The sequence below is a fragment of the Xyrauchen texanus genome, chromosome 42, assembly GCF_025860055.1.
Source record: "Xyrauchen texanus isolate HMW12.3.18 chromosome 42, RBS_HiC_50CHRs, whole genome shotgun sequence".
Lineage (NCBI taxonomy): Eukaryota > Metazoa > Chordata > Actinopteri > Cypriniformes > Catostomidae > Xyrauchen > Xyrauchen texanus.
In genome coordinates this window covers 24,863,066-24,889,560 of record NC_068317.1, presented here as the reverse complement: position 1 = coordinate 24,889,560, position 26,495 = coordinate 24,863,066, and the positions used below count along the sequence as shown (strand labels likewise).

The 26,495-nt window shown below is 40.4% G+C and overlaps 1 protein-coding gene across 1 annotated transcript in view; it reads right to left on the bottom strand.

The window, feature by feature from the left end:
- The window catches only part of LOC127635366 (ephrin type-A receptor 3-like), a 79,880-nt gene that overhangs the window by 8,532 nt on the left and 44,853 nt on the right, over nucleotides 1-26,495 (bottom strand). The window contains exons 7-13 of the mRNA XM_052115349.1: nucleotides 25,788-25,950; nucleotides 23,307-23,415; nucleotides 14,991-15,058; nucleotides 14,048-14,173; nucleotides 13,721-13,906; nucleotides 3,624-3,685; nucleotides 349-558 (exon numbers count right to left, since the gene is read on the bottom strand). Coding sequence (XP_051971309.1) covers nucleotides 349-558; nucleotides 3,624-3,685; nucleotides 13,721-13,906; nucleotides 14,048-14,173; nucleotides 14,991-15,058; nucleotides 23,307-23,415; nucleotides 25,788-25,950 — 924 coding nt within the window. The remainder of the gene's footprint in view (nucleotides 1-348; nucleotides 559-3,623; nucleotides 3,686-13,720; nucleotides 13,907-14,047; nucleotides 14,174-14,990; nucleotides 15,059-23,306; nucleotides 23,416-25,787; nucleotides 25,951-26,495) is intronic.

Sequence of the window (26,495 nt, the reverse complement as noted above, 5' to 3'; positions counted from 1 at the left end):
CCACCATTCACTTGCAGTGTATGGACCAACAGAACTGAGATATTCTTCTAAAAATCTTTTTTTGTGTGTGTTTAGCGGAAGAAAGAAAGTCATACACATCTGGGATGGCATTAGGGTGAGTAAATTATCAATACAATTTTGGATAAAAATCTGAACAGACGTTACAAATCACAAATGCTTAATATCAAACAATAAATCTAATAAAAACTGGTCCTAATAAACAGTGAGGTCAGTGCTTCCTTGGGAAGTACTGTACTTCCTGGAGGTACTGAAAAACAGGAAGAACTTCTTGTGCATCCAGAAGTTCCCCAAGGAAGAAAACATCCAGAACAGAAAGTAATCTCTCACCCGCGTTGTATATGCCGCCTCTGGATCATCCTCCAGCACACGTGACAGCCCAAAGTCAGACACTTTGCACACCAGATTTCCGTTCACCAGAATATTTCGTGCTGCCAAATCACGGTGCACGTAGTTCATCTCTGAGAGGTACTGCATTCCCGCTGCTATCCCACGCAGCATTCCTACCAGCTGGATAACTGTGAATTGTCCATCATGTTTCTGCACATAATACAATGTTTTTGTGTCAAATTCTCATCTCCATGGCCATATTTTCTGTAGCGTACAACCTATTTGAATCCTGGCATAGCCGATAAGGTTTGAAATTGTCTCACGAGTAATTCATAATTCATTGGCTCCCTAATTAAACATGTTTCTCACATGTTGCAGGGTACACGCTATTAACTGCTATGACTATATCATCATTCAGGCTTTTTATGATGCGGGCAATAGGAAATACTTAAGTAACAAACTTACCCATTTATATTTACATTTAAATCCTTGAAGTATTTTGATTGTCAACAGCGTTTGCATTTCAAGTTCATTAACAAAACTAATACAGTCAATGGTAAATGGTAAATTGGTATTTGAAATGGTATGCAAAGAGAATGAAAACTAAACTGAAACAATGACACTACAAAGAAAGTAACTAGTTTTCATATTTTCAATTAACGTTGCATGGTCTTGATTTAGTTAATCTCGCAAGCCTACCCAACTCAAGAGAGTGCAACAGTTCCCACCCGCTTTTTAGCCAACAGGGTTCCTGGGGCTGGTTGCACAAGCCACACGTAAGTTACAACTAAGCCTAGTAAATTATATGACAAAAAATATTTGAGAGTTGCGCCATTAAATTTAAGTAGGAAGTAACCCTACGTATAAAATAAATATTTACAGAAGACTCCGACCAGGAGTAACGGTTGGAATAAAAAAAGCAGACTAATATTTAAGCAATATCACACGAGCAAGAGTGCGATATGGCCCTACATCAGCACTGCTGTTATTCAGCCGCAGGCACAAGGCAGAATGCAGTAGGTAATTACAGCCGTGCAGATGTAGGGCCATATAGCATGATTGCGAGTGTGATATTGCTTAAATATCAGTCTGCTTTTTTTATTCCAACCGTTACTCCTGGTCGGAGTCTTCTTGCTTATATACAACAGTTCAATGAACAAGTCATTTCTAAAAAATTAGGAAAAACCGAGTACGGTCATAAAAACGCATATGTGCTTTTTGTGAGAAAGAGAGAGAGAGAGAGAGAGAGCAGAGTGTGCGATCACCTGTTGCCACAACCAAGCAGAGATGCTGTCAGCTTTCTCAGTGGAAAATAGACATCCAAGTGGGGGTATTTCTCCCTATTTCATGTGCGCAAGAGTAATTCACTATAGAAACATTGCTACATCCTCCGCCATTTTAAACAGTATGTATCCAATGTGGAAACTGTAATAAATCAGTCAGTTGTGTCTCTCAGCAGTGATGAGCCTTAATCCTGAAGTTGTTCGTTTAAAGCTGTTTTAAGCTATTTCCTAACTTTGGTAATGTATTAGTAATACGAGTAATCACAAAGCGCTGTTCAATTTAAACAATGACTAACGGATTCACTTTACGTCACCAACTGGCTCATATTACACACAAAAATTATCTTTTGCCGCCACCTGCTGGCTAAGATATGTCATTTCAAAAATAAAGACTGTAACTCCTAACAGATCTGCACTGCTCTTACACTTTAGTTTAGAACAGCATAACAGCAGAACAACACTAGCGGAGTGATACACACACACACACACAGTGAAGCGTCCGAGTGCTAATGGTGTAAGACCATCAGTGCTCATGGAATGTCTATCGTCCAATCAGTTTCAATGACCTGAACTAACTGTGGTATATTTTATGACATCAATGAGCTCATGTTTTACGTAACAAATCCTTTAGACACATATGATGATAATGAAACCGATCTAACGGTGCACTTTCTGGGGTGCGTCGCCCGGTGTCAAGTTTCATCACACACAATATATATAGGATATTAAAATGAATAAATGTCAATTTTTACAGCCTGTTGTATTAAAATGTATTTGCCCTTATTCATTTTACTCACTGTTCCTGAATAATGTTATTTACATATACTTCTGAAATTAAGACCTTATGGAAAGCTGGTGCAACCCTACTCTGAAGCATTTTTCCCAAACATTTTTTTGCATAGAATTTTTTCATTTTCATAAAATCTTCCATAAAACAGTTGCACCAAAGCAACAAGCTCCAAGGTGAATCACAACATTACAAACTGTGTTTTAAGGTCAAATCAGACATAAAGACAAAGGTACTTTTTTTTAGATTGTTTACTTACTGTCTTTCATGAAGTACTACAATCCCGTGAAGCATTGCAAATTACGTAATTCAATAAAAAAAAAAAAAAACTGAAGAGAGTACATAAAACAGTTGATTTTGTTGATTGTAAGTATAGAAAAAATATACATTTATGCTTATGGCAAAATATTCCGATATGTACAAAGATATAAGTAGCTTGTAGGTGAAGGGTGACCAACTCAATTGCGTCATTCACAGTGCTTCGTGAGAGTGGGCTGTCGCTCCTGGGCTTGTTTCAGGGGCTATGTTTGCCGCGGTTCTCTGATTGGTGTATCTTTCTCTACAGGTCCATGGGTAATGTAGTTGTTCACCAGGAATTCCACTATCAAACCCGATTTTTAAACAATGAGGTTGAAATAAAGCAGACGCATTCCTTCAGAGGAAGCATATACCATAGATGAACAACCTCGTAGCTCAAGGTACGTCTGCCTTTAAAGGTTTATAAGTTAAAAGTTAAAAATCTATTTGTGTATGGAAAAAATGTATGTGATTTTGACTTCTGGAACCAGACTTGCGCTCTGTTTGACAAGAAGCATCTGTCTGATTGACATGCAAAATAACCATTCACAGTTCACTTGTTGCACTGTCTGTGTGTATCATTATAGGCAGATCGAACAATTTGTGCTGTGTTCTAAGGGATAATTAAAGCTAAATCTAACACTGAAACTAAATAAAACTAAATAAAACCTAAAAAATTTTCAAAGTTGCATTTGTTTCTGTTGCAGTTATAGTAAAACACTAGCTGAGGGACACAAAGAAAAACAGGCAGAGAGAGGTGTGAGCTCGAACAACATGCGAGTTGTCAATCCAAATCAGTGGGAGCCGGCGGGAACCGGGCGACTGCTTTGTGTTCCTGTGATATTTCACAGCATTTCCTTTGGTGCAAATTTGCCTTCATCATCGGTGTCAAAATAGAACATGCTCACCTTTAAAAAAGTGTCCAGAGATCCATTTTCCATGTATTCTGTCACTATCATCACAGGCTTACCTAAGGGAAAGAGAGTGAGAGAGAGCGGGAACGAGAGAGAGAGAGAGAGAGAGAGAGAGAGAGAGAGAGAGAGAGAGACAAGAAGTGTGAAATATTGCAGAAAACAGAGAGGCAGTGTGAGAAATATTTTTGTAAAAAAAATTATAATAATTAAATGTCACAGCTGAATGAGAAAAGACACAGCAGAGAGAGAGAATAAGTCTGCCGGTTTGTATCCTATATTTTAATCATTTTCATGTTGACAGAGAAAAGTACGCAGATAAAAAGAGCAGTCCCTTCCCCCACTCATTCCCTCATTCCAGCTTCCCCTCTTCCTCTACCTGCTGCCTGTTACTCATAGTGACAGCCCCTAATCAAGTCTCTCAATAACAGTCAGGCAGATAATTAGAACGAGCTGCCCACTGAGAATATCTTTGTCCAGAAATATCTAAAATGGTAATGAGTTCCTTTAGAAGAGAGGATGATGAAGGGGGTAGGGGGAAGATGAGCGAGGGAGGAGGTTTCAAGGGGGGGTGGTGATTAATTGCCCCCGGGGGGTTGGGTGAGATGATGAAGAAGAAGACAGGAGGGGTGTTAAGATCTGCTAATGGGGAAAGTATTCACTTCTTCACTATGTGATGCAGACACAGCTGCAAGAGCCACATATAGGGGCTGGGGTGGTGCAGAAAGGGTTTGCACCTGCGTTGTACAAAGTGATTAAAAATTCTCCCCTGATTCCACCTAAATAACACGCTGTCAATCAGAGACTGCCCCCCTCTTGCATGTGTCAGCTAAGACAACATGCTACTCCACTCTGATAATCTGAGAAGCTTGATGGATGTAACTTACAGCGGAAACTTTCACCTAAGTGTACCAGACACATGTCAAACATGGAATGAATTTACCCCTAGAGCTATTCATCCCAGTTTATTTCAAATTTCTTTGAGTAAACCCCTTACATTGACCGATAGCTGGGTGCAGCAGCCTAGCAGCTAAAAATCTGGGCTGGTTGTGAAAAGGTTGCTGTTTTGATCCTTGAGGTATCACTGTTGTGCCCTTAAGGGACAACATAAACCTAGGTTGCTCCTGGGGGTTTTCCTGGTAACTTATCATGGTGATGTTGCATGAAAAATGTGGAAACAAATTCAACTGGCCCTTGGCATGTGGTGATAAATAAAGAATCTATTCAACCCTTTAGAGGAGCTTCAACTAAGTCAAAGACACTGCAGAAGATAATTTCTAAATCTTATATCCTCTCTTGTTTTCAAGTAAAAATATATTTTTTTTAAATCACTTGGACAATTTTGCTTCTCAACCAAATTGATCTTGTTTAGGACATTAAGACTTCAGAAAATATATCTTGAAATAAGGTACTTTTCTTACCCCACTGGCAAATTGTTTCCGAATTGTGTTAGTTTTATGCTTTTAAAAAGAAAATAAAAACTCTTAGTCAATATTTTTTTTACTGGAAATCAAAACAAAATTTAGTTTTATTATTATTAGCATTGAAGACAATGCTATGGAATACATAATGACAAATGATTATTTATTGTTTAGTGGGATGGCTGGATGGATGGATGGATGGATGGATGGCTGGATGGGCGATGGACGGACGCGGAAGGACGGACGGACGGACGGATGGATGGATGGACAGACGGCCGGATGGACGGACGGCAGGATGGATGGATGGACGGACAGATGGCTGGAAGGATGGCTGGATGGATGGATGGATGGATGGACGGAGAGACTGATTGATTGATTAAGAACAATTCTGAGCCATTTTACATTCCATTTCTTCTTTGCTGCTACAGTAATTGATATAGGCTTTATCCAACCTAACCCAAATATTTTCTTAACAAAAAGGCGAGCTCCACCACTGATTCTACCCCTTTCTGGAGCATTTCATAAACTGTAGTCTTTATTCATTTTGTCTGCTTTAATCCAAGTCTAAATGCTCCAATACTGGGAGTCACTGCACCAAAAGTCCATGAGGACAAAGTTAACAGGACATCAGCCCTGCCAGTTTAAATATACAAATTGCAACTGAGACCTGAAGAATTGCGGTTGAGGTTACAAGTAATGAGTCAATGGATACATTATTGTGTTATACTGTAATCTCTACTTCACTAAATGAGAGAACAAAGGACTAGAAAACCAATTTAACCCAATAAAACTCCTTTCAGCCCTACCAAGCTATTTATAACATCTAGCCTCAGACTTTGCTGTGGGGATTTGATTTGAATGGGTCTTGCTCTATGTCCAAGCTGTCACTGTTAGTAATTCACAGATGGATTGGTCACACCCTTCAGAAACAAAGTCACACGATAAGTGTGGTGAGGAATATCGAAGCAAATCATGCGTTAACTTATCAACGTGTGACGAATCGTTTTGGGGCTGAGCTAGCTGGAAAACGGGCCTGCCTGCCTCGACCAACATAGCTCTGATCACATCTTGGCCAAAAGGATACAAATCAAAAGCAAACATTGCAACAGCTCCCTGACATTGCCACGGTTTTCACCATTAAATAGAGTAAAAAAAAAAATCATCTCTGTACTCTACAGCTAATGTAAATTCTTTAGGAGTGGCTGACGGCTCTTCTGAAAATGTATGAATGAATTTGCCAACAGTGCATGCAGCTACTTATCTATGTATTCAGGTTTGAGGGTGATGGATGTGGCACAATCAACTGGTCAGCAGTTTTAGGAGCACTCCAATTAGATAGTATTCACACACACTCAAAGGTCCGTGATTAAAACAAGGTGATGAGAAGATTATGTCCCGCGGTAGGACGATCTGCTCTAAATGTCTAACCGCTTTGGAAAGGCAGTAATTGTGATCATTATCATAGCAGAGAGGAAGGGCTTAGAAATAGATAGACTACCGAAAATGATTTTGTGAACTGAATGCTTTCTGAAGAAAGTCAAGAGTGATTTATATAACAAGGCTGCAAATCCAGTGTGTATTTTGTACATTACCAATGATCACATACTTTGGGGGGGGCATCAAATGCAATAACCGCAATTTGTTATATAATATCAGAGGATAAAAGTATGTTTAAGGTTCATAACAAGTTCAGCTCTATCGACAGTATCCATGGCATGTTTAGAGGCTATAAATTGTCATGAAAGGAGATGAAAAATTACAGTAGATATAACTATAAATAATTGTATGTAAGTGTGAAGCTGACTTTCACATCACAGCTCAGGATCGTTGCAATGAAGGGCTTGGGATTGTGTGCATTCTTTTGGGGCTATCAGCCAATCAGTGATGCAATGATGTTTTTTTTCTGCAATTTCCAAATCTTGAACTTCCGTCACTGAATTTGCCCAACATGATCACATGGGAACTCATGTGATCTAAGTTACTAATGAATGTTCTGGTACCCTGATATCTACCCCATTTTGCAGAGTAACTGACAAGCACCATCTCCCATCAGACATCTTTGCAAAAATTCATGTGTTTACATTTTCCTGAGGTGTGATCTCAGAGACACAGGGTCTGGTCATAAGGAAACAAGTAATCATGTTCACATAAATCAATGATTAGCATGATTCGGAGGTTGCAATTTCCCTCTAAGATTACATTTCTACTTCAGTAATGGTTGGGTTTAGGATTGGGTTTTGGGTTAGGGTGTGGGTTAATTAAATATGAATTCCTGTTGACTGTATTACATCATATTCAACTAAAAACAACTTGCCTTAGAACTCATGTTTGGCATCACTCTGTGGACATTTTACTTAGAAACTGGAGCTCCCATGTGCCCATACATTCAACTCTTCCAGCTTCAGCCACTAAGGGCAGTTTTCGGTAAGCACAGACCGATTTCAGCTAAAGAACAGTCGACCTACTGATGCCGAATTTACTGTGAAATCAGTCCGATGTGCCAGATGAACAACTGCCATTGAGATGAATGGGAATCCTAGTGGAAAGTCCTTAGACCTCCTTGGTTTTTACAAACTATAGGGGAAATTGAAATAATTTTCTGGTGTAATTGACTGCATGCCACTGAAGCTTAACTTGTATTGAACAAAAAACACTTTTTATAACACTTTAATTATGTTAAATAAGTACAAATCTCAAGCATATGGACCCAATTTAAAAAGAGGCATTAATTCCAACAAAGCAATACTTCCTATTATTTAAAAACCCATCCCCTTATCTATGGTTATTGCTGTTGATGGCACAAAGAAAACTACAAGACTCCGCTAGAACTCAAAATAAGTAGGCGCAAACCCAGCAGCCGTGGATAGTGAATGTGTTAACAGACAGTAGACTGGAGTCTGATTTTGATGGTTATCAGCACAATGGGTTTATAATAGAGATGATGACAGCTTTGTGTTTTCATACAGATGAAGGGATAAATAACTGAATGGGGCATTAAGGTCTATTCCGATTTCATTCTCAGAGCTGCCGAGACATTTACATTACAAAAAGCTCAATCACGGTCAAATGAGATGGTAATGACAGAGCGCCTCTCCAAAAGCCGTGTTACTTGACAGATGCTTTTCCTATTACATCGCAAAACTCTGTGTTCATTTCACCGTCGCTCTGTCAGGCAGTATAAACACACGGCAGTCTCTTAAATGCATCTCAGCCCGGCTCTATCAGCACAGTGATTAGTCTCTGCATACCAGGAGTGGGCTGGATTGACAGTTGCTTACATAATGCAGTGCGAGGGTTCGCTGACCTCTGCTATCCCTGTCCCCTTCGCCATCAGTCTGATCCATGACCTGTGAAATTACTCCAGCTATCCTATCTCACCCAATCAACGGTAAATGCATATTCAGAACACAATGAATATGTCCCATCCAAAAAAGATGCTTGAAAGTGAATGGTGACTGATGCTAACATTCTGCCTGACATCCTCTTTTGTTTTCAACGGAAAGAAGTCATACAAATTGGAATATTGGTTTAATTGGGTTATTGCAACCAGGTTTCCATATTTATGTGATGCTTACATAGAATTTGGAATATGACCAAATTCTGATTAATATCAGAATATTTTTCTGCATTTACAGTCATTGTGAGGGCCAAAGGAAGGGTTCTATCCATCTTCAACCGCTTATCCGAAGTCGGGTCGCGGGGGCAGCTGCTCCAGCAGGGGGCCCCAAACTTCCCTATCCCGCGCCACATTAACCAACTCTGACTGGGGGACCCCGAGGCGTTCCCAGGCCAGTGTGGAGATGTAATCTCTCCACCTAGTCCTGGGTCTTCCCGAGGCCTCCTCCCAGCTGGGCGTGCCTGAAACACCTCCCTAGGGAGGCTGGCCAGGGGCATCCTTACCAGATGCCCAAACCACCTCAACTGACTCCTTTCAGCGCCAAAGGAGCAGCGGCTCTACTCCGAGCTCCTCACGGATGACTGAGCTCCTCACCCTATCTCTAAGGGAGAAGCCGCCACCCTTCTGAGGAAGCCCATTTTGGCCGCTTGTACTCGCTGACCTAGTTCTTTCGGTCATGACCCAACCTTCATGACCATAGGTGAGGGTAGGAACAAAAATTGACCGGTAGATCAAGAGCTTTGCCTTTCGGCTCAGCTCTCTTTTCGTGACTAACGGTGCAATAGAGCGAGTGCAATACGCCCCGCTGCCCGATTCTCCGGCCAACCTCCGCTCCATTGTCCCTCACTCGTGAACAAGACCCGAGGTACTTGAACTCCTTCACTTGGGGCAAAACCTCATTCCCTACCTAGAGTGCGCACTCCATCGGTTTCCTGCTGAGAACCATGGCCTCAGATTTAGAGGTGCTAATCCTCATCCCAGCTGCTTCACACTTTCGACTGCCAAGTGATCCAGTGAGAGCTGAAGGTCACGGACCGATGATGACATGAAGACAACATCATCTGCAAAAAGCAGCGATTAGATCCCCAGCCCACCGAACCGCACACCTTCCCCACCCGACTACGCCTCGATATCCTGTCCATGAATATCACAAACAGGATTGGTGACAAAGCGCAGCCTTGGCGGAGACCAACCCCACATGGAATGAACTTGACTTCGTGCGAGGACCCGGACACAGCTCTCGCTTTAGGCGTACAGGGATTGGATCAGCCCTAAGAAGGATCCCCCACCCCGTACTCCGCAGCACCTCCCACAGTATCTCCGGGGGACCCGGTCATACGCCTTCTCCAGATCCACAAAACACATGTAGACCGGATGGGCATACTCCCAGGCCCCTCCAGGATCGCTTGCAGAGTAAAGATCTGGTCCGTCGTTCCACGGCCAGGGCGAAAACCGCATTGTTCCTCTTCAATCTGAGGTTTGACAGTCGGCCGAACCCTCCTCTCCAGCACCTTGAAGTAAACTTTACCAGGGAGGCTGAGAAGTGTGATACCCCTGTAGTTGGCACACACTCTCTGATCCCCTTTTTGAAGAGGAACCACCACCCCGTTCTGCCACTCCTTAGGCACTGTCCCAGATTTCCACGCTAATGTTGAAGAGCGTGTCATCCATGACACCCCTTCCACATCCAAAGCTTTCAGCATTTCTGGTCGGATCTCATCAATCCCGGGGCTTTGCCACTCGCGGAGTTGTTTGACTACCTCAGTGACCTCCCCAGGGAAATAGAATCTGATACCCCATCATCCTCCGGCTCTGCCTCTACCATAGAGGCGTGTTGGGATTTAGGAGTTCTTCAAAGTGTTCCTTCCACAGCCCAATAACCTCCTCAGTTGAGGTCAACAGCGTCCCATCTTTGCTGTATACAGCTTGAATGGTTCCCGTTTCCCCTCCTAAGGTGGCGGACGGTTTCCAGAAGCACTTTGGTGAAAGTCCTTCTCCATGGCTTCTCCGAACTTTTCCCACACCCACTGCTTTGCCTCCCTCACGGCCGAGGCCGCAGCCCTTCGGGCCTGTCGGTACCTTGCAACTGCCTCCGGAGACCTCCGGGACAACAAATCCCGGAAGGCCTCTTTCTTCAGTCGGACGGCTTCCCTGACCACCAGTGTCCACCATGGTGTTCGAGGATTACCACCCCTTGCGGCACCTAAAACCTTGAGGCCGCAGCTTTCCACCGCGGCTTCGGCAATGGAAGCTTTGAACATTGCCCACTCCGGTTCAATGTCCCCAACCTCCGCAGGGATGCCTGAAAAGCTCCGCCGGAGGTGTGAGTTGAAGATCTCGCGGACAGGGATCTCCTCCAAATGTTCCCAATTCACCCGCACTACTCGCTTGGGCTTCCCAGGTCTGTCCAGAGTCTTTCCCCACCCCCTGACCCAACTCACCACCAGATGGTGATCGGTTGACAGCTCTGCCCCTCTCTTTACCTGAGTGTCCAAAACATATGGCCTCAGATCCGACGACACGATTACAAAATCAATCATCGACCTTCGGCCTAGGGTGCTCTGGTACCACGTACACTTATGAGCATCCTTATGTTCGAACATGGTGTTTGTTATAGATAATCCATGACTAGCACAGAAGTCTAATAACAAACATCCACTTGAGTTCAGATCAGGGAGGCCGTTCCTCCCAATCACGCCTTTCCAGGTGTCCCTGTCATTTCCCACGTGTGCGTTGAAGTCACCCAGCATCACTATGGAGTCCCCTACTGGGGCCCTATTCAGGACTCCATTCAGGGTCTCCAAGAAGGCCGAATACTCTGAACTGCTGTTAGGTGCATATGCACAGACAACGGTCAGAGTTTTCCCCCACAACCCGTAGGCGTAGGGAGGCGACCCTCTCGTCCACGGGGTAAACTCCAGCGTAGTGGCTCAGCCGGGGACTCGTGAGTATCCCCACACCCGCCCGTCGCCACACACCCTGGGAAACTTCAGAGAAGAATAGAGTCCATCCCCTATCCAGGAGTACGGATCCAGAGCCAAAACTGTGCGTCGATGTAAGCCCCACCAGATCCAACTGGTAACGCTCCACCTCCCTCACTAGTTCCGGTTCCTTCCCCCCCAGTGAGGTGACATTCCACGTCCCCAGAGCAAGCCTTTGCTGCCCGGGTCTGGTCCGTCGTGGCCCACGTCCTTCACTGCCGCCCATATGACAGCGCACCCGACTCCTGCGGTTCCTCCAATGGGTGGTGGGCCCAAGGGATGTAGAGGGGGGTTCCACGTCACTTCTTCGGGCTGTGCCCAGCCGGGCTCCGTGACAAGCCCGGCCACCAGGCGCTCGCCGACGAGCCCTCCATCTGGGCCTGGCTCCAGACGGAGGCCCCGGGCTTCCTCCGGGCAGGCTAACTCCTCCTCTTACCGTTTAACCCTTTAAAGGAAGGGTTATCATTGACAACTTCAGAGACTTCAAACCTCTCTTGTAATAAACGCTTTCGTCCACTACTACCCACATATTTGTGAATGTCTATATTCATCACCATGTAATTATGTTGTACCAGCACAGAATAAATAGAAAAAATTACTGTACTTTTACTTAATTACTATATAGGCTAAAAGTTGCTCTGTACTGCCAACATTATTATGTATTTGAAACAAATCAAACTAAAGACCACCATTAGCATTTTGCATGAGTAAGAGGAAATGGGAGGAAATGTCACAAGGATTAATGTTACTATTCGTGACACTGAATATTCATAATCCCCCCCAAAACCCACATCAAATTACATGTTTGTATTATCGATATTCATGCAGCTGGCATGAATATGGATGGTCCTTTTGTTACAGAGCCAGTCAGTTGAATCAACAGAAGTTTGAAAGGGAAAAAAATAAATCACAAAGGGAGATCTGTAGAGGAAATTACCACTCAGTAGTGACCGAAACACCTGTTGCAAGACAATGCTTTTTAAAACAATAGGAGCCTTCAAATGACAGCAAACTCAATAAGTTTGGAAATTTAAGCAAGGTCCTGTGGAGCTATTCTAATCACGGATGAATTGAGCATTCATTTCAGGTTGTCTAGAGTGGAAAATAAAGACAATTATTGGTAATACAGATTCAATATGCCTTCAGTAATTCAAAGTCAAACATAGAATAGTTTCTTGAATTTCTTATTCCTTCAAACAATTTATGCTAACTCTCACCATGATAAGGAGTTATCTATGACCTTTTCGTAGACATCATCTTATCAGCTAGCATGATAATTCACTGTGATAAAAGCAAAGGAAGGCAAATTGTCATACCACATTTGTATTCTGAAGAAGTAGGGCAGAAAATTACTGATATAAATATTGCAAAACATGCAATCAAATGAATATTCATGATCTGGTATTTTGTATTTGCCAAAGATAAGACAGTAAGGTCAAGTATCTCTAAGGAAAACACAGGGGGTAAAAACTATGTTGTATGTGTGTGAGTGTGTTTGTCGGGTTTTTTTTTATTTCTATGGGGACTTGTTATATAAATAAAATACAAATCCCACAGAAGGTAAAACCTATACATATACATATATATATATATATATATATATATATATATATATATATATATATATATATATATATATTGAACCTACTTTGTGGTTCCTAGGAAAACTTTTTGAAGGGATTAAATAATTGTCTTTCTATAAATATATATTATAATGTAATAATTATAAATATATAAATAGTAATTTCACACTAGCAAATCCAAAAGGATTTTTAAACGTTTAAAGTTGTTTTAATTTAAAAACAATAGAAGGCCCCTACAATGATATACAAACAAAGACTGTGTGTGTGTGTGCGTGTGTGTGTGTGTGTGTGTGTGTGTGTGTGTGTGTGTGTGAGAGAGAGAGAGAGAGAGAGAGAGAGCTAGAGCGAGCATGTTTGGTCCCCTCACTTTGTGGGGACCAAATGTCCTCATAAGGATAGTAAAACCCTAACGTTTTTCCTTGTGGGGACATTTTGTCAGTCCCCATGAGGAAAACAGCTTAGAAATCACACTAAATTATGTTTTTTGAAAATGTAAAAATGCAGAAAGTTTTCTGTGAGGGTTAGGTTTAGGGGTTGGGTTAGGTTTAGGGGATATAATATAAAGTTTGTACAGTATAAAAACCATTATGTCTATGGAAAATCCCCATAAAACATGGAAACCCAACGTATGTGTGTGTGTGTGTGTGCGTGTGCGTGTGTGTGTGTGTGTGTGTGTGTGTGTGTGTGTGTGTGTGTTGTTGAAAATGCTCACATCTGGTGACAACTCCCTCCAGTCTAATGATGTTGGGGTGGTCAAACTGGCCCATGATGCTGGCCTCACTCAGGAAATCTCGTCTCTGCTGATCTGAGTATCCAGCTTTAAGACTCTTAATGGCCACGTGGATTTCTCTCTTACTGGGCAGCCTCAAACGCCCACTGCACACTTCTCCAAACTCACCTGGGTGTCAAAGAAGAGACAATCAATTAGTGGAATTTCCCCACAGGGAAATGATAGGTTGATTGGAATATTGTTCCACAAAATATGCTAATCTAGGAAGAGGTCCTACTTCTGTATATTATGTTGTGAGTTTTGACTTACCTGCCCCAATAACTCTCTCAATTCGGATGTTAGAGACTTCTATCTCTTTGGCGAAATCTCGCACAGCCTGGTTGGGGTCCTCGTATGTGTGCGGGTGAATATAAGTACGACTTTCAGGAAGTGTGCCTGCAATGCAACAACATGACAGGATTGAGTATAATGGTTGGGTTATTTTGCAGTCTCGGTTGCAGTTATTTTGCAGTCTCCAAATTTAGTTACTCAGACTGAACCATCCATTTTCCAAAAGGAGGGGAGTGCCACATTTTCAAACTCATTAAACGTTGTCTTTGCATGCAGGAAAAGTGTCATTAGAGAAAAACACACATTAGGTAACTAGAGCGATCAGAGACATCATTTATCAGCAGATGCATCAGAGACCCGAAGAAACTCGGTTCACTTACCGACAAATAGAACATGTGCTGGAAAAACATGCATTTTCTGTATCCATCTAGAAAGTCTGTCGGAATTATAATGTGCAATTACGACCTACATTTTTCAAGGTCATCTCTGACCTGTCCTTTTAGGCGTCTGATAAATTACATGTGAAACCTTTAAGAAATTATTCCGGCAAAATAATGACATAAATTTTGATCTGTTCCTCACACAAAGCTATTGTATGTCTTAAGAAGACTTGGAATATTACACATATGTCCAACACTTATGGGGTTTTATGTACTTTTTGAAACTTCCAGTTCCCGTTTATTGTTGTTGCATGAAAAACAGTAGGCTGACATTTTAGAGAAATTCTCCTTTCTCTTTTCCAAAATAAGATGGGTTTGGAATTACATCTTTATGAGTAAATGATAGCAGAATTGTCTTTTTTGGGTGAACTATTCCTTTAAAATCCTAAAAAAATATATATATATATATTTACCCAATATTTCACTGATCTCGGATGAACACATGCTTAAGCAGTACTGAATCATTCATCTGCATGCATTACCTCGTCCATGCTGAAACTGCATTTTCTCTTCCTCTGGGTCTTGCTTTGCCTTAATATATCCACAGCCCCTGAAACAATAGGATCAAAATAGGACAAGCAAAATTAAAAAAATAGACTTACACAAAAGAATACTCCATTTCTCTCTCAGAGACATTAATTCCACTACCACAGATTCATCAGACAATAAAAATGGTGATAAATGTAGATTTAAATCTACAGAGGGCTGGTCTGACTAAATATATAGCCAGACCAGTACTCTGTAGATTTAAATCTACATTCATTACCATTTTCATATATATATATATATATATATATATATATATATATATATATATATATATATTCTACTCTCCTCTTTACAGAGTAGTTTAACAATAATGTGCTTTAAGAGTCCAGTTCCCATCCCCCAATGTCATATTTCACTGCCCTAATCCTCTCTTTAGCACCAGCTCCTGCAACAGAGCAGGAAAATACATTCCTGTCACCTCTGACTTTATCATTAACTACATCATATCTCACAGTGGGATCATGAATAAGGAAAAGCCCCAGATAATGAATATTCCAATACACTGGGGAGGAAAGGTGGCCAACGTAAGACTGATAATTATGTTCAATATTCATTTAATCCTCTTTATGACACACACCAACACACACACACACATGCACAAACACACACACATTCCCTTTTCACGTCATGTCTTTGGCAGAATATATAGCCAAAAATGTAATGTCAGAGACTGATTAACCATAGTAATTATAGTATGTTGAAATTAGAATGGTCTCTGACAAAACCCATTTGGCGAATTACTGTTGAACATCTATAGACAGGCACTACAGTTGGGGACCAGGTAAAACAAAATCTGTTTCAACAGGACAGTGGCTCAATACAGGTCTATTTTTCCACATATGAATAAAAATGTATACTAGAGTAGATCATAGATTTAGCATAATTTTGATAACAAAAAGAGGACCATTGCGTAGAGATAGTATAATATATAGGGATTAAATTGGGAAAATTCATTTCAAAAAGGAAAAAAATATATATACATTTCTAAGCAGTTTTGTATTCCAATCCAATCCATCCTTGTATGCTCCAGTCTAGTTTTTTGTTTGATTCAGTTTGTCATTCTGTCTGTATTTAGTGAGCATTCTCCTTCAATGGACCCTTTTCACATTTCCAGGTTTGAAACGTGGAAGTAAAATATAGTGCGATAAACTTCTATAGTGATGAATGGGGGACCACCTCAAATATCATTTTTGCGGAACAAAATAAAAAATTCAAATGAGGAAAAATAATTTACTATTGGTTTAAATTTACTGTCACTTTCTTCTCAGCTGTTTTTCAAACCCCATCACAGCAGAGTTGACTAGTTATTTATATTAATCTATAATTAATTTTCTTTTTATTAATGCCAGTTTAACAGGCAATAACACAAAGTATAATGTCAGAAATGTACAATAAATATAATAAACAATTTGGATAGATTTACACTGCTAAATTACAGCAAAAATGCATCACCCATGTCTGATTTTATTGCATTTGAACCCAGTACTAGTTATATCAAAAGCAAGAATCATATAACCAGATCAGATTTTAGGGTTGCCTCATTTTTTAAATCCCAATTTAACACCTGAACTACCACTTCATTATAAGTAGGCATGAATGCAAAGTGAGCCTGACCAACAAAAAACCTTGTGTTCTTGTCATCAGACCACATTGACTACTGAAAACTATCAAGAACTCTGCAATCAGACCACTAATTAAGCTGCTGTTACTTTTGTAGCATATGTGGCAAAGTGATCATTTGAAAGGGTTAACAGTATTTTGGTTTGAGGATTGATTTTATACACGGTTAACAATCCAAATCAATATTTGGATACTGAACTCCTCTTTCAACAGTCGAGAGTGCTCAGCTGCCCCCGAAGCAGTCAAAGCATCAAGGCCCGAGGCCGGGGTTGGGGCAAGAGCAGACCTGGGGGTCTATTACATAACGAGAAGACCACTGGGTTCATTCATGTCTGCTCTAATCCAGTCTGTTGCATCTCCCTGTGGAGCTAGAGGGGGTAAATCTTTCCTTTCAGCTGTTGTAGAGCCCCGTCTGGTGGGGGGTTTAGGGGTACATGTGTGTTGTTTCCTCTCTGCTGCTTTTAATGAGACTGGAGGTCTCAAGAGAGACCCCACCTGTTCATCAGTCACCCACACCCCACATCCCCCTAAATAAATGCTTGAGGCATAGTGAGCATCTGTGTGCAGGTACTACCCCCACCCCTTCGATCTTTAACTGCCCCATGTGAGAAACACGGTCTATTAAGCGTAACATACTTGCACAGTGGTGCAGGGCTGCAGGGGTGAAGAGGGGTGAAGAGGAGGTGGGCTGCCCTGACTGGAGCATGTGGTAATCAGCGAGAGTAAATCGACCCTCCCGAATCAGACACCGCATGTTCCCTAACCTACCCTGGTTGTCCCTTGAGGTACCGCGGACGGATCCCTCCCCCTTGCACCTGTAGCTCGGTGCACAGGCTGATGAAACACTTCCCTCACTGCGGGACACCCAGGAGCTTCTAAAGCGAAGTGCGATTCCACCCTTCAACCTCTCTTGTCACTCAAATTTGCTTTCCTGTGTGCACTCATTTTTATTTGCATATTCTGTTTTAACGCCAAATTATAAAAGAAGCGACAGACTAGTGTTTGGGAGTCTGCAATTAACACATTTTTCAGCTCCGAAGCAGTCCTGAAATCCCCTTTTGTGCGGTGAAAGACATTGCACAGCCCTACACCACTGGAAGCCCTTTTGTTTGTGAACCAGTTTCTTTCTCTCTTTCTTCTTCCTCGCTTTTGTCTTTTCTTCTGCTCTCACAGTGTGAAGCTTGTATCTGCAGGTGACAGTGCAGTGGTGCGGCTTTGTTTATGCTAACAGGGCTCACGTCTTTCTCTATCTCCTGAGTGTTTGAGAGGGATGTGGAGTGCAAAGGTGCAAAAGAGAGTCTCTTAAACTGTCTGGCCAGCAAAGGGGAACTAAGAATGTGTGCTGAATAAGACCGCCTATCACAGGCATTTAGAGAGAGACAGAAGAGTGAATGAGGATATACAGTAAAGTAGTGATCACTAATTACTCTATTGTGGGTCTCAAATTCACATCATATTTGACAATTACTTAATGCAGAAGGAAGGACTATCAGCGAATAATGACTTAAATTTCTGTCTGTTCCTCACACAAAGGTATTGTACTGCATGGCTTCAAAAGCACACAACTCATATTGACCTCTTTTACGGTGCAGTATAACCAATTCAGTTCCATTGAAAAAAGCAACTCATCTCCCTTTATTTGTTGCTCCACTAAAGAAAAAGTCATGCTATATGGGTATGGAATGGCATGATGACAGATAATACATTTTTGGATAAATTATTTCTTCAATTATCTTACAATCTAACAATAATGATAGCTCATTAATCATCCCCTAGCAGGATTTGAACAAACAACCTTTCAGTCACCAACCCAGGTAATAAACCACTAGACTATACCACCCATTAGAATTATATGTTGTGACATATATCTAAGGGGTTTTGTGTCTTTCAACATGGCACGATGAGGTGTGAACATAACATAAAGCCATTTTTAACATGTTATCTCTGTCCTTTGACCCACAAACTAGTTAATTACATAATGACATTTCATTTCATTTAGCTAACGAGGTAAAGCAGCTCCCCGCTGAGACCTGAGATCTGATCAGCATGCAGTGGATGGCTGGCCAGCTCTGAGTTTTGGGATGCCACAAGTACATGCCAAGCCTTCGGCTTGGACAAAACATCCCAGAGGGATGGCATGCACAACAGAACAAAATTTGACTCTGCAGATGTCCTCGTCTGTTGCCATGCTCCTAAGGACAATGTTAATTTGCTATGGTTCACTAAAGCATGTGTTTTACCTTGGGAAACTTTAAACAAAGAGCTGAAACATCTGTAAGCCATTGTGTTTGCAGACTATATCATCGATTATTAACTATATTTATGCAGGTTCCCCTTTTTCCAATTGAAACTGCCATGATACATATATAAAGCAGTGTTTCCCAAAATGTTTTGATATAATCTTTGGACACTCATTAGACATGACGAGCCAAAGCAAAAAAACATGCAGTGAAAGGGCCTTGGTGCCTTATGGTGCACGATTTATTGTAAAAATCTATATTTTTACCCATACCTACTTTTTTAATATAAGGAACAGTGTTATATCTTTTTCCTGCTCTGTTTTCCAAAGTCATGTAATTTTCATGTTTTTGCAAACACATTTAGTAATGTTGAACCCCACAAAAATATTTCTCAACTGTATTCTGTGAGTATACTACCTTTCAATTAAGTTTGATAATCTCAGAAATCATCTATCTTGCACCTAGTTAATGACATTGCCGTCTCTAGAGACTCATCTTTTATCTTTTCCTACTACCTGAGAAAAAATATCTGACAGATTTACAGTGAGGCTAATTATAAAAAGAGGAAATGATTGTGTGTTTGGAGGAAATGGATACTCATAAATTCTGAGCTCCTCTGACAGGTGTTTTAAAAACACAGACTCTATCAGTTAGGCAAGGGTTCATTACGCTAATTGAATTCCAGAGGAAAATGTAAGTGATGGATGATCAAGCCTGTTCTATCTCCAACTATGGCACATGCATCCAACATATCAGCCACCTCTACATTCCGGAATGTTCCGGTGACACGTCTGGCCATATCTAAAGCTGGCCCCCAATCAAACGGAGGGAAATGTAATTCTAACTGAAGCACGGCTGTGTTCAGGATCTACTCGGGCAGCAATTTCTGCTTGGAAAGATGGTGAAATAGCCAGATGGAGCTGATATTCCAAATATTGAGCTGTTTGGGGGGAAAAAAAGCCTGTAAAAGCCAACCATGCTCATGCAACCATTTTGAAATAGCACAGTAGTTCTGGATTGCTTGCATGTGTGGCCATGTTTCTGTGTTAAAGCACATACAAAAGGACTGACTGAATAGTCTCACTCTGATTAAGGTGGATGGTATGGTCTCTTACCCCAGAGGGAGATACAGTTAATGCCTGCACTAAATCAACCAAAAAAAAGCCCTGTTAAGCATCGCCTGTGCCTCTATCTATATTGCTTGAACATAGAAATGAATACCACAGCACATTTACAACCCCCACTTACTCACATTGTCAGTACATTAATGCAATTTACAAGAAAAATATTTCTCTCATTCACAATTAAACCACTGCTACACAGGCAATAACATAAATGTGTTATTTGTCCACACTGTGGCAGGCCCTGATACCTCTCACTGTAGTTTCTGATGCACCAAACCATTTCTGTACTTGCTGCTGGGTTTTGGGACCATCTCAAAACTAGTATTCAAAATTAGCACAGAGGAGCAGCCCACAATCTGTTTGCCTTTTGGTTCCAAGGTGCATTATACATTTTTTGGTAAACTTTTGTCCTCAAGGGGCAATTTTCTGTTTGTACAATTTAAGAGAATCAAATCATTTACTCTGTCATTAAGTTTCAAAGAGTCCCATGGAATAACCGACTCTCAGAGAGCAGCTGTTTAATTGTTTACTGCTTTATGAGGTGTGAATTTATTTAATTACATAATTCGTAATTTGTCTCTGCTGAATCATTTCCCACACAAAAAAAGCTGCCAAATATTGATAAAATAAAAACAACAACCAAAAGGATCCTAAAGCAACACAGACACAAAATACGACAATAGAGAAATGCAATAACCTCAACCATTTAATTTTATAACAGACAAACCATTCATCATTTTATGCAACATACAGCATTCAGCTTCAAGATTTTAGAATTAAACTGAACTAATTTTATACAACATGAGTTTTAGCGAATGGTGTGGTAGTCGTTCAACATGATGTGAGAGGAATTGCTTTAATAGCAACGACCCAAATCGTCCAGCTCTATTCCGTATTAAGGCTGGCATAAGATGCTTTTCAGACTTGCAAATGTGCTCGTCCTTTGGTATGAGGCACCTGTCAGAGGTACTGCAGCATCTGTCATTGTTTTGAAACGTTCCATAGGAACAATCAAGTGGATCCTACATCTTCAAAGTGTGTCCACCATTTTTAAAATGCTTTTTCAGATACAAGCAAAAAACTGAATAAAAAAAATGAAAAAAGAACGAGGACCATCTGCCAGCACCATCACCACCAAATCAGAGCTGTTTTTCATCTTGTACAAGAAACTTGGCTAACTCCAATCTCTGCCAGCCCATCTTGGTGCAAAGAACGAAACTGAAGATGTTAAACATGCCTCAACTCTTCACATTCCTTGAACCAACTTTAACTTTGGCGTACAAACAGAAGGCAAACGAGTAGACCATGATTTTAAGTACCAATTTCCTTCTGAAACAGCAAAGTCTGTACATTATTCCAAACGTTTGCCTGCCAGTGTATATATATATATATATACACATACACTCAGCAAGGGAATCAGGACTCAGTGACCTAGAACTGTCAATTGTGGAGAGTTGCCCTCTATGAAAGCATAGTTGAAGTTATCAAAGCAATGAAAAGAACTCGGTGTACAATATAAACTGAATAGTCTGTTAAGTCTTGTATATGGCACAGTATAATCCGATGCCAAGTGACCAAATGCAATTACAGAGTTTAGCTTTTCATTACAATACATTGTCTTCTACACTGCACTGGAAGCATGTTGCATAAAATCAGTATCAAAACCTCCATGAGGGTTTTCCACAAACAGTCACACATATAACAAGAGGGGGGTGGATAAGATGTGGCAGCACCAAGGTTTTGGCTTGAAGGCATTAGCTTGGCTGGCACAACACATCCTATGGGACCTGTCAGTCACAGTGCATTATGGGTTACAAACTGAAAAGCAGATGGAAATCTCATTCCATGTTATAACATACTACATCATATAGAGTCCAACAATCAACAATGAACCAGAATCGTCAAAGGGATAGTTCACCCAAATGTTGTTCCAAACCCATATGACTGGCTTTCTTTCGTGGAACACAACATTTGATGTTTAGGAAGAATGTTCGCCTCAGTCACCATTCACTTTCATTGCATCTTTTTTCATACAATGAAAACAATGGTGACTGAGGCGAACATTCTTCAAAAACATAACATTTTGTGTTCCATGAAAGAAAAAAAAAGAAATAATACAGTTTGGAACAACACAAATGTGAGTAAACGATGACATAATTTTTGGTTTGAACAATTTTGGGTGAACTATTATTTTAAATTCCTCATGAGTCCCATCCCTACAGAGAACAGTTGTGACAACCCAAGGAAAAATTTAAAAGGATGCCCATCTACACAAAGATCAGGTCATGACTCTCATGATCGAAACCTGACCATTTCATGTCATGGAGAGAGGTTTATTTTGTTTCTTTCTGTTGCTCTTCTCGTCTGATGAACCCTTTCCTGTCATTTCCATTTCATGAGCTCCTCCATTCTCAGACGTACAGCGCGTATACGCTTGTGTTTCTCCTTCATGTCACTCCATCTCTCTCTCAATTGTTCTCTCAAGTATTTGCTTTCATCTTCACAGATCAGTGTCTGCAATCATAGGTCTAAACAATTACAGAATGTGTCATTTTGATTTTGTCTAAATGGGCTCATGCACACAAACAAAAGCGCACTCACAGAAATAGACACAACAACATCTCATTTGGTCTATTCTGTCTTTCTGTATTTGCGGTTCCTCTCTTATTGAATGAAAAATGCTTCCTGCATCTTTCATATATATCTATTGATGGTTAAACAACCCTAATTAGCACTGATTTATCCAAACTGAACTACTCAGAACACCCAATTAACAGGGTAGGACATTATTGATGCTTGGGGCAAAAATGGCACAGAAAGTTATAAAAATACCCTTGAAATTCAATATGTGCAGGTAAAAATTCCCACCATGATGAATAGCTCTTTTTTTATTTGTAAATTCTGATCTATTTCCTAATATTTAATTCCAGTTATCAGTTGCAACTGATTTAATTGTATAGGTAACAGCCTAGTTACTCAGAATAAGAATACATTTTAATAAATGAATGTGTGTTAAATAAAAGGAAGACACACACATTTTTATATATGATTTGAAAAATGATTCCCTCTAAAAGGTAAAAAAAAGCTCTAGGGGGCAAATATTGCCCCTCGACAAAATAAAATATATTTCTGATCCTTCAGAATTCAGTCATAATATTAGTGTGTAGTTTTAAAAATAGTATTAGTAGTTATTGATAAGAATGTGGCAAGACCTCATTCACACCTACAATAAGAGTAAGATCAGAGAAGAAGAATGTACTCTTACCGTCCACTCACGACAAAACAGGCCACCAGTAAGACCAGCAGAACTGCACCACCAGCCACCGAGATGGCCAGGATGGTTTGCTGGTTTGGGTCTCCAACCGCCAACATGTCTGGAAGAAAGATAAGAGAGGCTTAAATTAGAGCAGGGATTTTATACAGTACGTCGTTCTTATCATTATGTATCAAAATTAGGAAATGTTCTATAATAATCATAGTACAACAGCAGAAATTTAGTTAGACAAAGTAAACAAAATTAAAACAATGGCTGGCTCCTTTTTATGGTTAGATTGAACCATATGACAACACAAGAGATATCACAATCAAAAATATAAATTATTACTACTTATTAATTTATGTACAAAAACAATGTGAACGGATGTAAAATAAGCAGAAACTCTGGAAAAGAAATAAAATAAAAGATTCAAGAAAGCGTCCCCTCTCATTTTAATATGCCCACAAAACTGTGGCGTATACCATGTGGTACATACACTATGAGACACATAGCTTGTGTTCCAGAATCTGCCTACTTTCAGATTCTCACACACCAGAGGAACACTGACAGAAAATCTACTTGTTCAGACTTCAAACACTTTAGTAGGAGAGCAAACTGCTGCATGGGACGAGCTTAGTCTATCTCAGGGGACTAATTGAGAGTGTTCACATGTATGAATATTTCACAGACTCTTTCTATGCACACAGCAGATCGGAAATTCAATCAGCAACGTGTGATGAAGAAATACACAGATGTGACACAGGTTAGGGCAGTGTTTCCCAACCTCTTTTCTGCCACGGCACACTTTTTATGAATAAACCGGCACACCGCTGTCCCACATTACCACTGTAGACAGTTTTCCTTTTCAATAACTCGTCTATGTTTTCTGTCTGTCACAGTAGCGTGTTTACTCATAATGTTTGAAATTCGGCTACACAAAAAACACAAGTCACATAGGTAAGATGTATAATGAGGTCACAGGTGAAAAGAGTGCTAATTGGGTAATGAAAATCCAACAGATTGCATCTTTTCCAATTTGTAGATTTGTTCTTCCAAATTTATTCTTTCAATGCCACAGCAAATAATTTTTGGCAGCATCATGTTGTGGGGGTGCTTTACTGCAGGAGAGACTGGTGCACTTCACAATATAGATGGCATCATGAGGAAGGAAAATTATGTGGAAATACTGAAGCAGCATCTCAGGACATCAGACAGGAAGTTAAAGCTCGGTCGCAAATGGGTCTTCCAAATGGACAATGACCCCTAGCGTACATCTAAAGTTGTGGCAAAATGGCTTAAGGACAACAAAGTCAAAGTATTGGAGTGGCATCACAAAGCCCTGGCATCAATCTGAAAAAGCGTGTGCGAGCAAGGAGGCCGAAAAACCTGACTCAGTTACACCAGTTCTGTCTGGAGGAAGCTTGTGGAAGGCTACCCAAGTGTTTGACACAAGTTAAACAATTTAAAGGCAATGCTACCAAATACTAACAGTGTATGTAAACTTCTGACTCACTGGAAATGTGATGAAAGAAATAAAAGCTAAAATAAATAATTATCTCTACTATTATTCTGACATTTCACGTTCTTAAAAATAAAGTAGTGATCCTAACCGAACTAAGACAGGGAATATTTTCTACAATTAAATGTCAGGAATTGTGAAAAACCGACTTTAACTGTATTTGGCTAATTACTTTTTTGCTCTCAAAATATCATCTTGCGTGCACAATTTTGTGTGCTCAAAATATAATTTTGCATAATCCAATTACAATTTTGCGTGTGCAGAATTTTGGCACATATATAACCATAGTTTTGGGCTTGTTTTAAATGGGAGAATTTTCTTTAAGTAATCGTGTGTAACAGTTTCTCATATTTTGTTTATGTTTCATGAGAGAAATGTGACAAGTAGCCACATCTGTTTATAACATCTGTAACTCTGTGTTGTGTACACATAAGCAGCATTTAGTGTATGTGTAAAACAATACACCTGTTGTATTTTATTCATTCATTAATGTCAGCGACTGTGGATATTGCTGATATTTTCAATCCTCTTTGCAATGTATTAATTATTCGGTTCCCTGACTGAATATTTTTACTACGAGTGTGATGAAACTAAATTTTGTGGGCATGTGAAGAAACTGGCAACTTTAAAATGCTTCTACCATCTCTATTTTTCATCTGGTTTGTTGCGTGTTCGACCAGCCAACATCAGTTAATGCTAGGGTACATCTAAGCTAACTACATTACTTGGTGGATGAGTTGTGTATTTTGAAAATAAGAATTTTAGGCCACGTCCACACTAATACATTTTCATTTGAAAACGCATTGATTTCATATACCCCCCATTCCCAAGTGTCATCGTTTTCCAAAGTATGCAGCACTAAAGAATGTTTTTGCTAAATCACATTTTAAGAATAACAATATCTGGACAAAAGAGACAAAAATAGACAGGGATGGTTTATGAAGGTGTATGAAAGATAGTTTTCCACTCACCTTCGTGGCTGGTCTCCAACTCGATCTCGCCCCTGTAGTTCCCATAGCCACCATCTGTACGGGCTCGAACCCTGAACACGTACGTAGTTCCTGGCTTGAGTCCATCTACTATCATACTGTTAGATTTGGTCTTCAGCACCGTGTAGTTCTGATCCTGCTGATTCTAAATGAGAAAGAAAAAAACAATAAGTGAACAAGGCTGCTTTCAATGAAGACAGATGCCTCTGTTCGATCTCTACTTGAATGCCTTGCTGTAGTATTAGCAAGCCCTATGAGACTGCATGAACTTCACAGAGTTTGGCTCACATTCAATAAAACAAATGAAAAAACAAAGAACAAAGCATGCAGATTGGATTCAAATCAGTCAATTGCCAATTACAATTAGTTCAGATGGCTTCCCTGGGATTTAGTGCTCATTCAAGCACCCTTTGCCAATGAGCACTAAAATTATGCTTTTCATGTAGACTGATGGACTGACAATTTCTGCATTTTTTAAGGACCTAACAGATTTTAAGCTACCCAGTAACTGGAATTTATCCAGATAAATGACATCAATCCTATTGACTGCACTCTGTCGCCTCATTGTCCGATTCTCACTGTCCAATCCTATAGAGAATTACCAACAATGTGTTCATGTTAATATTTCACAGCTTACTGATATCCATTCATCATCCTTCATGTAAGCTCTTCACTAAAAAGGCATGTGGC